The following is a 14,061-nucleotide window of genomic DNA, read 5'->3' as shown; positions in this document are numbered from 1 at the left end:
TTTTGTCCCTCCATCAGTCCAGCTGAAAACTGAATTATAACCCTTAAGCTCTACCAGCAAGTATTATCCTATTACCAATTCCCTACGTGATCTTTTCACGGTCAAGAGAAAACAAGTTCTCGAAACAAATATACAAACACTTCCCTCACGCATACACGCTCTTCCTGAGTTCAGCAGCAGAAGTAACAGAGCACTCAAGCCAGATATAAGCAATACACAGATGCCATGCTCTGAGGAAGGCAGCTCTGCAGCAGCAATGGACACCAAATATGCCTCTGATGCAAGAGCGTTTGCTGATGGTCTTTCTGTTTTGCGGTACCGCCTCCCTTTACTTGCACTTATCTTTTTGACAAATTGCCCAGCTGGGTTGCTCCTGGTGAATAAGCAACGGGTGAAACGGATTTTACGGTTCAGACCCTTCCTCCCGCGGGGAGCGGGGTGTCACCCGCTCCCTCCTTGTGCGACGCCGCGGCCTCGCACCTTCCCCCGCGCGGCGGCGCAGGGCCCTGCCGAGAAACGCGCCGGGCGGCCGCGCTCCCCCCTCGGGCCCAGCGGGCTGCCGGCCCCCTAGCAGAGAGACCTCCGCAGAGGGCCTGCCCGCACCGACGCCCTTTCGGGGAGGCGGCGAGCGGCGCCCTCGCTCCCATCAGCTACGGCCGCGGGCTGAGCGCCCCTGCGCCGCGCCCCCTCACACTGGCCGCGGGGCGCGCGGCGCGTAACGGCCGGCAACGGCCGCCCGCGCCGCCCCCGCCCCCGCCTCGCCGCGCGCCCCGGGCAGCCCCGCGCCGAGGTGCCCGCGCCCGGCCGCGCGCAACCTGCCGCCCCGGCGGCGCGGCCGCCCCCCTCGGCGCGGCCAATGGGGCGCGAGGGCGGGGAGCAGCGGCGGGGAGCTGCCCTCGCCGCCCCCGCCCTCCGCGGCGAAACTCGGCGGGAGCGCTGCGCGGAGCGACACGGCGCCCGCGCCCGCACCGCGCTGCTCCGCGCCTGCCGGCGGCAGCGGGTGAGCGGCGGCGCCCGCGCTCTGCCAGCCGCCGCGGCGGCGGCCAGGCGCTGAGCAGAGCCCTGCCCGCCTCGGGGGTCGAGGCGGCGCGTCGCTGCGAGAGGCGGCGGAGCACGGGCGGGGCGGGCCGCGACCCCCGGCGCCGCTCGGGACGCCCAGGGCGGGGTGGGGACGGCGGCGGAGGCGGCGGCACCGCGAGGCGGCGGCCCGCGCCCTGCGCGCCGGCTCCATCCGCGGGGTTTGCTTGGCTGAGACGCGGGACTTTCTTCTTTGGTTTTATTTTTTTCCCTCTCGTTTGAACTTCTGTTTTCACGCTAAACTTCCTTCCCGCTTCACCTCCCAATTCTGACTCCGACTTTTTTTTTTTATTACTATTTTTTGGACCCGCTCTCGCTGTTGCTCGCCTCCCCAGCGGCGGCGCGGGCATCATGTCCTTCGACCCCACCTTCATGCCACCTGCCAACAGCTCCACCAATGGGACCGCCAGCGAGGGCGGGAAGCCCCCCACCATCCCCACCGTCATGTTCATCTTCGGCGTGGTGGGCAACCTCATAGCCATCGTGGTGCTCTGCAAGTCCCGGAAGGAGCAGAAGGAGACCACTTTCTACACGCTGGTCTGCGGGCTGGCGGTCACCGATCTTTTGGGGACCTGCCTGGTGAGTCCAGTCACTATTGCCACTTACCTGCAGAATCGTTGGCCAGGGGGACCAGCGCTGTGTGAGTACAGCTCCTTCATCCTCCTCTTCTTTGGACTCTCTGGCCTCAGCATTATCTGTGCCATGTCTATAGAGAGGTACCTGGCCATCAACCATGCCTATTTCTACAACCATTACGTAGATAAGAAGCTGGCAGGGCTCACGCTCTTTGCCATCTATGCTTCCAATGTGCTGTTCTGCGCCCTCCCCAGCATGGGGCTCAGCAAATCTACCTTGCAGTACCCCGACACTTGGTGCTTCATAGACTGGCGAGCAAAGCAGGCCACTCATGCGGCATATTCCTACATGTACGCTGGCTTCAGCTCCTTCCTCATCATGGTCACGGTGATCTGCAACATCCTGGTGTGCGTGGCCCTAATTCGCATGCACCGCCAGTTCATGCGGCGCACATCCTTGGGGACAGACACCACCTCCAGCCGCTTATCTGACTTTCGCAGACGCCGGAGCTTCCGTCGGATGGCCGGAGCAGAGATCCAGATGGTTATTCTGCTTATTGCCACTTCCCTGGTTGTGCTCATCTGCTCCATTCCTCTGGTGGTGAGTAACATTGTGCAACTCCTTTTCCATCATCCACACTACTGAGTCTTTTCTCCTCCTAGTCTGTAGGACAGAATCTCATTTAGCCAGTACTGCTAACTGTCAGAATAATTTTAATGCAGCTAGCGTACGTAAATGGTGATATAAAATTGTATTAACTTACATTTACCACAAGAAAAGAAACACACTTATCCCAGATTCTAGGCTCCTTTGATTGCTTAAAATTCAGTGCCAACAATTCTTAATAAATTTTTCACTGTTTAAGCGGAATCCACACAGCAGAAATCCTAGTGAGGGCTCAAGGCACTTCAAAGTTCACTTCTAAAATTAATTCGTGATGAGTGAGGCTTGGGGCTAGCCTGCACTTCTGGATGTTTATTGTGTTTTTAAAATGTGCACGCTGTTGCTGAAGGGAACAGCATTCCTTACTATGCAGAAGGAGAGAGTTGTGTTCACATGGCATCACCAACATACTTAATGCTTCACACTCCAGCACGAAACAGAGCTTCCTGCCCTGAGGAATTCACTGTCTTTGGGGTAGATCCCACATTCTTACATCCCTCAACAAGCCCCCCAGGGAGGGAGGGCTAAAAGCAGTAGAACCACTTGTTGGTATAATTTGCAGTTAAGAGAGAGTTGCAAGAATCCGACCCACATAAGCCTGGAGATCACACTGAAATGTCAGACAACCTTACCACTAATCACTTGCTAATTTCCTGAAACAGCTGATACTATAACTGTCATTAACTGAACATGCAGGATCCACTTTCTTATATTCGTCTATCTTATCCCCAAGGAAGGGGGGGCGGGGGGGGAATACAGCTCCAGCCTCAGTTCCTGCTTGCCACCCATCATAATAAAACTTGGTGAACTTCTCTCCTCTTCTGGCTCACAGACGTTAAACAAACAATTGGCTTGCCATATTCGCCACCTTCCAAAACACAGTTTAGGGAGCCAAGCAGTAGCTTTAGACAAAAAGTGGTTTTAGAAGATGGATAATTATAAGGGAATTTATTGTAGGTAGGAACTATTCTGCAGGTGCCCCACAGTAGAGGGGTTATGATGTGTGTGTGAAATACAATTGGCCAACTAGTACTGAGGAAAAAAAATTGCATATAATGCAATATGGAGGTTTAGAAAAATAAGTCCGAAAGGGAGTTTGAGAGGTCAGTGAGTCCATCCCCCTGCTCCAAAGGAGGGTGTAATTGTAAGGGTCAGGCTAGTTTTGCCACATTACTAACATATACAGAAGCCAGTGAAGTGTGGCTTTGCTGGAGTACCAGCTTTCCGGCTGTCGCTAAAGTCTCTTGTCCTTCAGCGTTGTCATTTCATGTTGCGCCATGGCATAACTGAGCACGTTGCCATGTGCTTATTGCTTGTCATCGAAAGGAAATCGAAATGTGCTGTTTGAGTTGCATACAGGGTGTCTCCAAGAGGTACATGTCTGTTAGATCTAGGAACGGCGCACAAACTGTTCTGCAGTCCAATGCCAGAAACTTCACGGTTAAGCCAGCTTGCCACCGCAGGAGGCATTGGGTCACAGACTGGCCAACCCTGGACAGTGCCTCTGGGTGGACAGTACTTAATTTGATTAATCTAATATTGTAACAGTCATTTCACAAAAGAACAATATTGTATTTTCAGAAGAGATGCTGGTAAATGCAGAGAATAGCTTCTGGGAATTAAATACAGTGTTGTAAGACGATACAGGATATCAGTTAATGGACTCCAGCAGTTCTAGAAAAAACAAAGCCTGTATCCCCTGGAGGAACGGCTAGAGGAAGGTTGAGAAGTCTGAATATAAAATACAAAATGAAATTGTTCATATTCATTAGGAGCTAGGTAGTCTCTTACAGAGTAGTTAAAAAGGAGGGAGGGGCTACCAGAAAGGGAACTAGATTGCTGACAATTAAAATTAATGAACCTGGGTGGGGCAAAAGGTTTATTATTTAAACAGTTGCTGGTGGAAAATTTGCATGTATCAGGTGGTGTGTGAAGGTGCAGGTGATGAAGTTCTGTAGTTCTCTCAGACCTTGATTTCCACTACTTTGAAAGGCACATTGTGACCTTGGAACTGTTCACATGTGTTAGCTTTCCACAGGTAAAGCAGCACACCTTTTCTGTATGTAAGATGAGGTTAAAGACTTCACTTAGATGCATGATATTTAAAAAAAAAAAAAAAACTTTTTTAAAAAAGAAAACCAAAAAAACCCCACATATAGATTAATCATTACGGAGTCCAGTATGGTGAAGTTACTTTATAATAAAAGTAGTTTGTCTTAAGTCATTTGTCTCCCCCTGTGAGAAAAAGCTATAACCATATTATGCATGTTTATACCACAGTGTACTACTGTGCGAACTGCTCCATGCTACTCCCTCTGCTGTTGTATATAGATTGAGTTTATGATTTCCAAAATAAACTAAGAAGTAGTCACAGAAGTAATATCTTTATGTGGTAAGTCCTTAGAAAGAGCCACTAGCAGAGAGAGGAAGATCACTAATATATATGTACATTTTTATGACTCAGAGGAGTTCTTCAGAATTAACTAGAGAGCCCTTACTGCAAATGAGGGGCTCATTTATAACAAGAAAGCCTGGCAAACAAAACGAACGTGCAAGTAGTAAGGTGGTGGTGGCACAGTTCAGTTACATAAAGCAGGCACAGAGGGTACTTTGTTACTGAAATTTTCTGATGGGCTGATTTCCTACTGATGATTTAAACTGAATAAACTATAATTTAAGTCAAAGCAAAGCAACTTCTGAAAGAGATGTGAAGCTCTAACTTTTTTATAACAAACCCTTTCGTAAGTTAATGAAATTGTAGACAGAAATAATCCAGGGGGCTATATTTATTAGGGTTTAACAAAAAATCTTAAAGTCTTGAAATATTAACCCTGAAATAGTAAGCAAAGGTTTGTCTTGAGTTAGTGTTTAATGAGCAGCAAGCTGAGTCACAGAGAACGGCAGTTTTTAATAATGAGATACTCCAGTGCTCAGTTGAAGTTGTTAGTATTTTAGTGATTTATTCAGAAAATCAGCAAATTCTTGATGACAGGTGCTGTAACAAAATTATGAAGGATTGTGTAAAACTGAATGAACCTGACAGAACTGAAGGCTGATCAAATTTATCCAGGATAACATTGAAAGAAATATATATTAGTGAAAGTAAACTTGCCATATAACTTGATGTGTTGTCAATGTGCAGGAAAGTGATATGGAAGGCATGAGGAAGAATCTGGCAATAGTTTAAAAATGAAATAAGGAAAAAAAAAAAAAGACAAATGTGTGCTGGGCTCTTACCTGCACTCCACTTTGGTTATCTCGCCTTTTAAAAGATTGTGATTTTTTAGAAAATAGTATCAGATATAGTTAGAAGTAGGGAATAAGTTATATTAGGAGGGAGTTTATCAGGAATATAGTAGAAATTATTATCCAGTCTTCAAAAAAAATCTGTTTCAAGAATAAATAGGTACATACTAGTCAAACTCTGATTCACTGTAATTCAGTCTGTCAGATACTGTTACATTTTTAAGGACATGATCATTTTCTGATCCTGACCACTGAAAATTGTTGTTAAATTAGGGTGAAATAGAAGATAAAATACCATATGTCAGCATGTACATCTGGTTTATCACATGAAAGAACTAGGAGTTTGTAACTTAATGTTTAATTGATCTAAAAGTTTGGATTTTGTATTGGTTTGGTTTGTCTTTTTTTCTCTGCGGTATCAGGGACTGTCCACAGCCAAGAGCAAGGTGGCAGACATGATTTTTGAGCAATGGGGTGATTTCTTACAGCAGGCACCAAGCCCTTGGAGGACAAAGGTTATTGGCTTGTAGAGCTGAAAAACTTGTTTCCTGCTTACTACTGTACAGTTTTTAAATCTATCCTATCAGTATGTGTGGACATGTATTATGAGAACAGGTGGAAACTATGAAGACAACTACTCTAATTATTTTGTGACAGTAACTATACAAGTCACTTGACAGTACCTCATAGGAATAGAAATTGTGATTTGCATTTATATTTTGTGTTAAAAAAAAAAAAATCACGCAGGGCTATGATCCTACAACTACCTGTCACTTGAGGATAAACTTAACATGGTTGCAAACAAACTGCTAATACTTTTAAAACATATTGCCTGAATCCTACAGCTACAAAGGTAACAAATACAAAACTCACTCTGTGGGATTTTTTTTCTCCTAGTTTGCTTCTTTCCTCAGTTAGGATTTCACATTGCACATATTCAAGCATCAGATTAGCTAACATATGAAGTAATGGATTCCAGTGACTGGGCGTTTATTTAAAAGATACGAGACAAAATCTTCTATCATGCGATATGCTGTAACAGAAGACTTGTAGCCAAAACAGGATATACATCTCACTGTTCTTGTAGATGATAAATTAGTAAATGCTGTTTCACCAGTATGTGAAGAAATTAAAAAAATGATACAGGCTAATTTTTACCATATTTTGATTAAGACTTAATCCAAGCAATAGGCCTGAATTGATGAATGCATCTAACATTTTGGGGGGCTTGTAATAAGAGATGGCATAACCTCTGTGTGCAGTCCAAAGTTTTCACTACATAGGTCCATATTAGGAATCTTTTACCTACACATCACGCACCTGTCAAAAGGAAATAAAGTGTACAGAGATAACAAAGTAAGATGTGCTGCGCAATTAGACATTGTCCTTTTCAGCCACAGGGTCAGTACTTAAAGACATTTACGTCTTTCAGTAAACTCTGCCAGACAGAGAAAGGTGAATTAGATACCTGCATTTCAGATGTTGCTTATCAAAACAACAGTCCCACTATTAAATCTCTAATGTGTAACTATAGCTACATTTAAAAAAAAAAACAAAAAACCCCAGATCTCTGAAGTTGGACTGTGTACTTCTTCAGCTACCAAAGTATACCTTCTGGTTCTGTGATCTGGGTGAATTTATCAGTAAATACCCCTCCCTATCACTCCTCTAATCTTCCTGGTAATGAGTGCATTTAGTCGTATTAGCTTTTGAAAGGCCTCCACTCCCACAATACTGTCCTTTGGACTCAGCTCTAAGGGCAGGTACCTGGTTCAATAGCAATGATCAAATGGTCAAATATGTAGGAGCATTTACACACCTCCAGGATGTATTCCTCTGCACAAGAAAAATCTCCTTACAGAAAAAGATAAGGAGGAACATTTGGAAAGAAATGTTATGGCACAAGTTAAATCCTCTGTAAAAATATGATCCTTGTGTATATACAACCTTCACCAGTTTGGGGAGGAAAAAATCTCACACAAATGGCCAAGTAGATATTTCAAGAATGGAGTTTAGCTGATGCCAAACATATTCACATCAACTTACTTTTCAGCCTTCCACTTTCTGGAATCCTGACTGCTGCTTTTCAGGTTCAGAGCTTGTGACGGAAAAGATTATTCACTTGCACAAGCTTATAAATCAAGTCACAAAACTTTTCCACACCTGCAAAGCATATCACTAGTAGCACACTTACATTTGCTAGCCCTCTTCTTTCATGCAATTGCTGCCCATCAGAGCAGGATTGCTAACAGAACTCCTTTTACTCTAATTTTGAAGCACAGGATGCTGTGACTGTATGACGTCTGTGCCACCTAGCGGTGTGATACTGAATGCTATAGTCAAGTCAGATAAAAGACTGGCTTTCCTGGACCCATCCACAGGCAAATAGCAAGAGATTTTAAGTGCGTTATTAAAAACATCATCAATAAGTACTAGCAAAACTGTATGTATTTATAAATTTTAGACTCCAGAGGGACTGGCCTTCTCCCAGCCAGTGGTACACAGAATCATTTACTGAGGGACATCAGATGGCAATTGCAGCGGAATGGAGGATAATATAAAATGCCTGATGATGATAAAATTCAAAGCAAATGCATCTTAAGAAAAGAAAAAAAAACATAAAAATAAGTTTGATATATATAGGAACACTTTTTAAAGTACCTCAGTTGCAGGTTTGGCTGGACAGAAAAATCAGCTCAGTAATAAGTACTCGTCAAAAAGACGTCTGCAATGGTAGAAATCATTAGGAAAGTAACTGAGAATAAAACTCTCATCACTATATTGCTGTATAAATTCATGATTTTCCCATTTTAAATTCTGTGGGAAGGTTTTGTTACTCTTAAAACTAGGCAAAAGTACAGAGAGAAAGAAGAAAGCTGATTGATTGTTGATTTGATGCTCACTGATTTGAGAGAGCCTGAGATAGACTTGTCAGTTTGAAGGTGAGTGTCATGAAAGCATACAAAGTCCTGATGAAAATGGCAGCAGGGAACAGGAACAGCTATTCATGGCTCTTGCAATACAAGAGCTAGAGACCACCTCATTCATCTGGGTGACATAGTCTGCCTATCAAGGAGCAGATTTAAAACAAACAGGAAAAAAAGGAAATAGTTTTTCCCACAACACTCTACAGCTCCAGGCTGTTGTGGAGACCAGAAATATAAATGCCCTAAAAAAAAAAAAAAAAAAAATCATGAAAAAACACTCATCCAAATTTATTCTTCAGCTCAGGGAATCCCTGAATCACAGCCAGTTGGTGGCTGGAAGGATGTGCATGTAAGGGACCACTCCATGTTTGTCCTGATTCTTACACTTTTTCCTGAGCATCTGTTATTGGTTACTGTCTAGTTTTAGCAAGCCACAACTTATCTACCAAATGAGTACAGAGCATGTTACTGTCACATCAGAGCAGAGACCACATCCACATCACCTCCTGTTAGCCTGCTCAGCGAAGGTAACAGCATCCCACATCACCCAGGAACTTTTCAGCGCTCCTGCACCTTTTGGCTCAGCTAATCTGGTGGTTCTCACACCGATCTTAAGCTATTAGTTATTCACCATTATGCTCATAAAACAAAGTACTGTAGTAAATATGTTATGTAAAAGCTTTGTCAAGTATAGAGAAGGCTCAGGGATAAGACCTAAAGACTGAGAAGCAGTTTGGGACCCCTCACCTCTTTGTGGTATGAGCTTTGCATTCAGAACCCTGTCCCTGAAGAGGGATTCTGCATTTTTTTAAAACAAGTTTTATTTATAGCTTTGGAGCACATTCAGACTCTGAGTTCTGACAGGCAGAATACCAACCCCACATTGCCCTGCTCCAAAACAAATTGTGAAGTTTTTCACCAGACTTGGAGGGCTTCATACACACTACTTCTAATAAAAATGACTTAAGAAGGCTGTTTATGTTTGGCTTCAGTTTATTTAAATGCTTGGCTGCCTCCTTGCCTGTAATCTTCTCCCATTCATTTCAGGAATCAAAGCCAAGGCCAAGATAAGGCTTTAAAAAACCCACAATATTGCTAGTAGATATTTACCATTTATTTCCATTCACCTTAAGGAGTCTGAAGAAAATGGCATCTTCCATAGGAAATTCTTTTCAGTAGCTTTCCTAGGCCTTCCTAAAATTCAGGGCATAGCATAGGTCTTGCTAAAATGGAAAGCAGCTATTTGAGACTGCGCAGCATAATAAACTCATCTGATGTGATAATCCTTGGTGACATTGGAAAGACAGCAATTGATATCAAAGGAATTGGACTGTGCCTTGCTCACAGTAGCATTTACAAAAGTCAGCCATAAACCATGGAATGGCCTGGTTACCATTCTTTTCTTAGATTCAAAAAAAAAAAGAACCTGAAGGAGATATTTCTGTTTAGAAGACAGGATCCTAATTAGCCTTAATTAGCCTTAAATTTTGTGCATGATAAATTAAAAGTACTAAATAAATAGTCACTTCCTCCAGCCACCTCAGACTCCTTAATGTCTTGACCATTCCAGAATTACTTTTATGCATTTGTAAGTAGAACCAACATGCTGGCTTATGTAGGAGAACAGAGTACTCCAGTGCTGGAATCATCCTGATCAACTAAAAATCTGCTAGCTGGGAGATCATTTCCTTTCTCCTCAAAACATGCTGCAACAAGCAAACAGCTAAGGGTATTCAAGCCTTTGAAAGTCCAGTAATGACAGCTGCCAGCAAAATGTATTTCTAAACTAGGGAATAGAAGCTCTGGACTTGTTTCTGGAGACCAGTTTACTTCTTGGATTATAATCTGGGTTTCAGTTTCTAAACATACAATTATTAGACCTTTGCCAGAGGAAAAGCTGATTGGCCAGGTCTCCTCAGTGGAGTTAGACATCTCTTTGCAGGCAACGCAGGATTTGAGGTGTACAATGAAGCAATGAATTCAGGTCTAAATCTTTGCTCCTGGGTTCTATAAATTAACAAGAAAGAAAAACAGCAGCCCAAATTTGAACGTTAAAGAATTTCACAGACCATAGTAGTTAAAGGCTCAACTTTTAACCCTGAGGAGAGTGAACTTTCCTGTCTATAACAAAGGTCAATTTACAGCAGTCTGATTTTTTGCTATTTCCAAAAATAAACTCACAAATGTTGATCTGAGATTCCTGGCTTGGCCAGCCTCTTCTCTTGCTGTAACTTGCAGTTGCAAATGTAGATCTTTATTTTGAAATGCAAACTTTGATTTCCTGATGTAATTGTAAAATTGTCTTTCTCCTCCCCACCATCCCCTTTGGGTAGGTCCGTGTCTTTGTGAACCAGCTGTACCAGCCTGAAACAGTGAGGGATGTGAGACAAAACCCTGACCTGCAAGCCATCCGCATTGCCTCAGTGAACCCCATCTTGGATCCATGGGTCTACATCCTCCTCCGCAAGACTGTGCTCAGCAAAGCTATTGAGAAGATCAAATGCCTCTTCTGCCGAATCGGCGGAGCTCGGCGGCAGCACCCTGGGGGCAATTTCAACTGCGTGGATGGCCGCAGGACCTCCTCTGCCATGTCCAGTCAGTCACCTTCCTTCATCTCCCGTGAGCTGAGGGAGATCAGCAGCACCTCACAAACACTGCTGTATCCTCCAGAGTTAAGTGAAAGCAGCATTGGGGGTCGCATGCTGCTTCCAGGCCCCAGTGCAAGTTTGGCTCAGTCTGACACTACATCAGTAAGGACACTACGCAGCTCAGAGACCTCAGACTCTTCACAGGGGCAGGACTCTGAGAATGTCTTCTTGGTGAATGAAATCCAGTCTGGCAGTGGGGCTAGCTCCACATCCAAGGGCAGCCCTCTCCAGGTCACCTTCCCCACTGAAACATTGAACTTATCAGAAAAGTGTATATAGCAATGAAAGCCATCAACCCTGATGATCCTTCCCGGTACATTGGAAAAACTGGTGCAATAGATAGGCATTTTACCTATTCAAGGGGAGAGGGGTTCAGCTATGCTCCAAAGGGCTATGTTTCTCTTGCCATGTGATGGGTACATTTCTTTTAGACTACTGAGGACTGTATGGAACAGACACTGCACTTGTCCCTGTCATCAGACAGGTCTAACAGGACTGGAAGCATGAACTGTCTTGTTCCTGGACACAGGAAAGCTACAGGCTCTGGAAGTAAAAAGATCCATCACCTGTTTTTCTTTCCTTTCTTTATCTGTCCAAATCTGGTAGAACTGTTTTTTCTCTCCCTGTGGCTGCTCAGCTATCAAGGTTTTAAGCTTCTGGTACTAGAGCTAAAGGTGAGGCAGCTACTCGGAATGGGACAGAGCTATCTGGGGTAGAATTTTAAAGTGTCTCACTAAAGCATGAAAATGTGAATTTTTACTGTTGTATATATGTCAGGATTGAAAATATTTAAGTCTATTCTTCTCTATGAGAAGGTTTCGTATTAATACAAGGTATATAGAAATGATTGCCAGCCTTCTCTTTCCCCAATATTGCCTGCTGAGAAGACATTCTTGTTTTAGATTTGTTGTCCATGCTAGATTCACAAGCCGATGAGAGTTAGTTCTCTATCTAGAAATAAGTAAAAACTCTGAGTAAAATGGGAACATGTGCTATTAAGAGAGAAAAATAAAACATCCTTTCAGTTAAGAATATTCCTTTTCAGTATATGTACATACTAGAAAGCCAGATTTTATTTATGTGCTGAGAATGTTTCTCTGTATAACACATCAGCTCCTCTTGGAGTACTTCGGCCCACATTCTGCACACACTTAAACACACACTTAACATTGCCCAACTGAGTAGTCTCTGCTGCCAGGGAGACTCCTTACATGTAAAGTTAAGGACATATAGAAGTGCTTTTAAATATCAGGGCCTAAAACTTTCAATCCCTGGTTGATAGTCTTAATATTCACTTTAGTTAAAACATCACTGATGTAATAAAGGTATTTTTTCATAGCATTTATCATTTTACTTTAAATAGTAAATAGAATTTTTATGACTGTGTAATCTGATATTCCATCAAATAAACATACAAAACCATGGAAGCAGAATCTTCATTTAAAAGTACAGATTATAGAAAACCATATCCTTATCTTGGACCCCTTGAAAATTACTTGTTCCTAGAGTTTTAATGGCAAACACATCACAAAAAATAACTGTTAATCAGTGACAAAAAGGAGTTTTGTGTTTTATTTTTTAAGGGTTAGATCTTGTTCCAGAAAAACTGTTTATCAAAATCACTTTCTGTACAGATATTTGGAGGATGTTTTGTCAAATACTAAGCATGTTATGCTGCTTAAAGTGTTTTCAGGTGAAATGCTTTATTGTAATGAAAATCTTGAGCCTTCTGTTGATGATATGTTTAAGCAGTTGTATGGACCAAAATCATTTTGGAGATCACAATTAAATGGAAATGTTCTGCTTGATCTCAGAAGTTTATGCAAGTCTGCCATTCAGTGCCAACTCCTCACCTTAATAAGCCACCCATTTCGGAACACTTTGCGCTTAGCTACTGTCAAAACATACTTTGTTCTGCAAGTTTCCAAAACACCACAGCATGATCACCGTCAGCAAGAGGAAGCCATCTTCCAAAATTCCCCAAGAACATTGACACAGAACCAAGAAATTTCTTCACACAATAAAAAATGATCAATATATTTTCTGTTAACAGGGGAGCAGTTGAGCTTTATTGCTTGGATGCATGGGGAAAATGAAGTTAACTCTCCACACAAATATTTGCACCAGAAGTCACTATTCACTAGGTAAGGTGGAGTATTACCCAACTTCCTACTGGAGCTAAAGATAAGGATCTGTCCGAATTCTTTGCAATTAAACCACTCAGCTATGGTCTATTGCTTTACTAGTGACTAACAACTAGAATACACTTACTGTATTTCCTAAGACAGGATACAGTACTTGATAGAGCAGGAAGGTGGGACTGCCACCTGCAGCTATACAACCTATGCCAATTTAAGGCCACACCTTTGCAGCTGGAATGAAGCAGCACACCACTGTTATTGGTACTGAATGTAATGACAGAATTAAATAGCAACAGTGCATTATAAAAGTGTACAGTATTTAAATGAACAAAGCCTATATATTATTGATGAAAAATAAATACATGTGGTTTGGAAGACTTTTAAGCAAGAATAGGCCATCTTAAATAGCTGACCTTCTAGCAAAAAATGTTTCTTAGCAAACGTGTATGATAAGCCTGTGGTCATTCTCCTGTCCACAGCATTGCTGGTATGTCAGCAGTGAACTGGATTCATAGCACACAGCATATCATCACTAATTCCCTCAATACTGAACTCAGGGATTGCCAATCAACCTGCAGATTTAAAAGTCTCCTGAGGAACAGTAGAATTATCTATGAGAACTCAACACCAGTGCAGAAAGATAAAACAGGGAGCATCTCTAATGCTTAGTTACAAACATAGATGGATGTTCAGAATGAGCCTGGCTAAAACAGCTGGGCAAGTGTGCCTTTGTTTAGGGGTGATGCACTGCATGTCCACCCTCGCCTGCCTGCCAGGCCCAGT

General features: G+C 43.0%; 1 protein-coding gene across 1 annotated transcript; it reads left to right on the top strand.

Moving 5' to 3' along the window:
- Positions 1-1,258: 1,258 nt before the first annotated feature.
- On the top strand, positions 1,259-12,945 carry PTGER4 (prostaglandin E receptor 4). The gene is made up of 2 exons (XM_013961103.2): positions 1,259-2,253; positions 10,823-12,945. The coding sequence occupies exons 1-2, from the start codon at positions 1,429-1,431 to the stop codon at positions 11,414-11,416; spliced, it is 1,419 nt and encodes a 472-aa protein (XP_013816557.1). The 5' UTR covers positions 1,259-1,428; the 3' UTR covers positions 11,417-12,945.
- Positions 12,946-14,061: the final 1,116 nt, after the last annotated feature.

The sequence above is a fragment of the Apteryx mantelli genome, chromosome Z (assembly GCF_036417845.1).
Source record: "Apteryx mantelli isolate bAptMan1 chromosome Z, bAptMan1.hap1, whole genome shotgun sequence".
NCBI lineage: Eukaryota > Metazoa > Chordata > Aves > Apterygiformes > Apterygidae > Apteryx > Apteryx mantelli.
The sequence above is the reverse complement of the archived record's forward strand: the minus strand, read 5'-3'. Positions and strand labels throughout refer to the sequence as shown.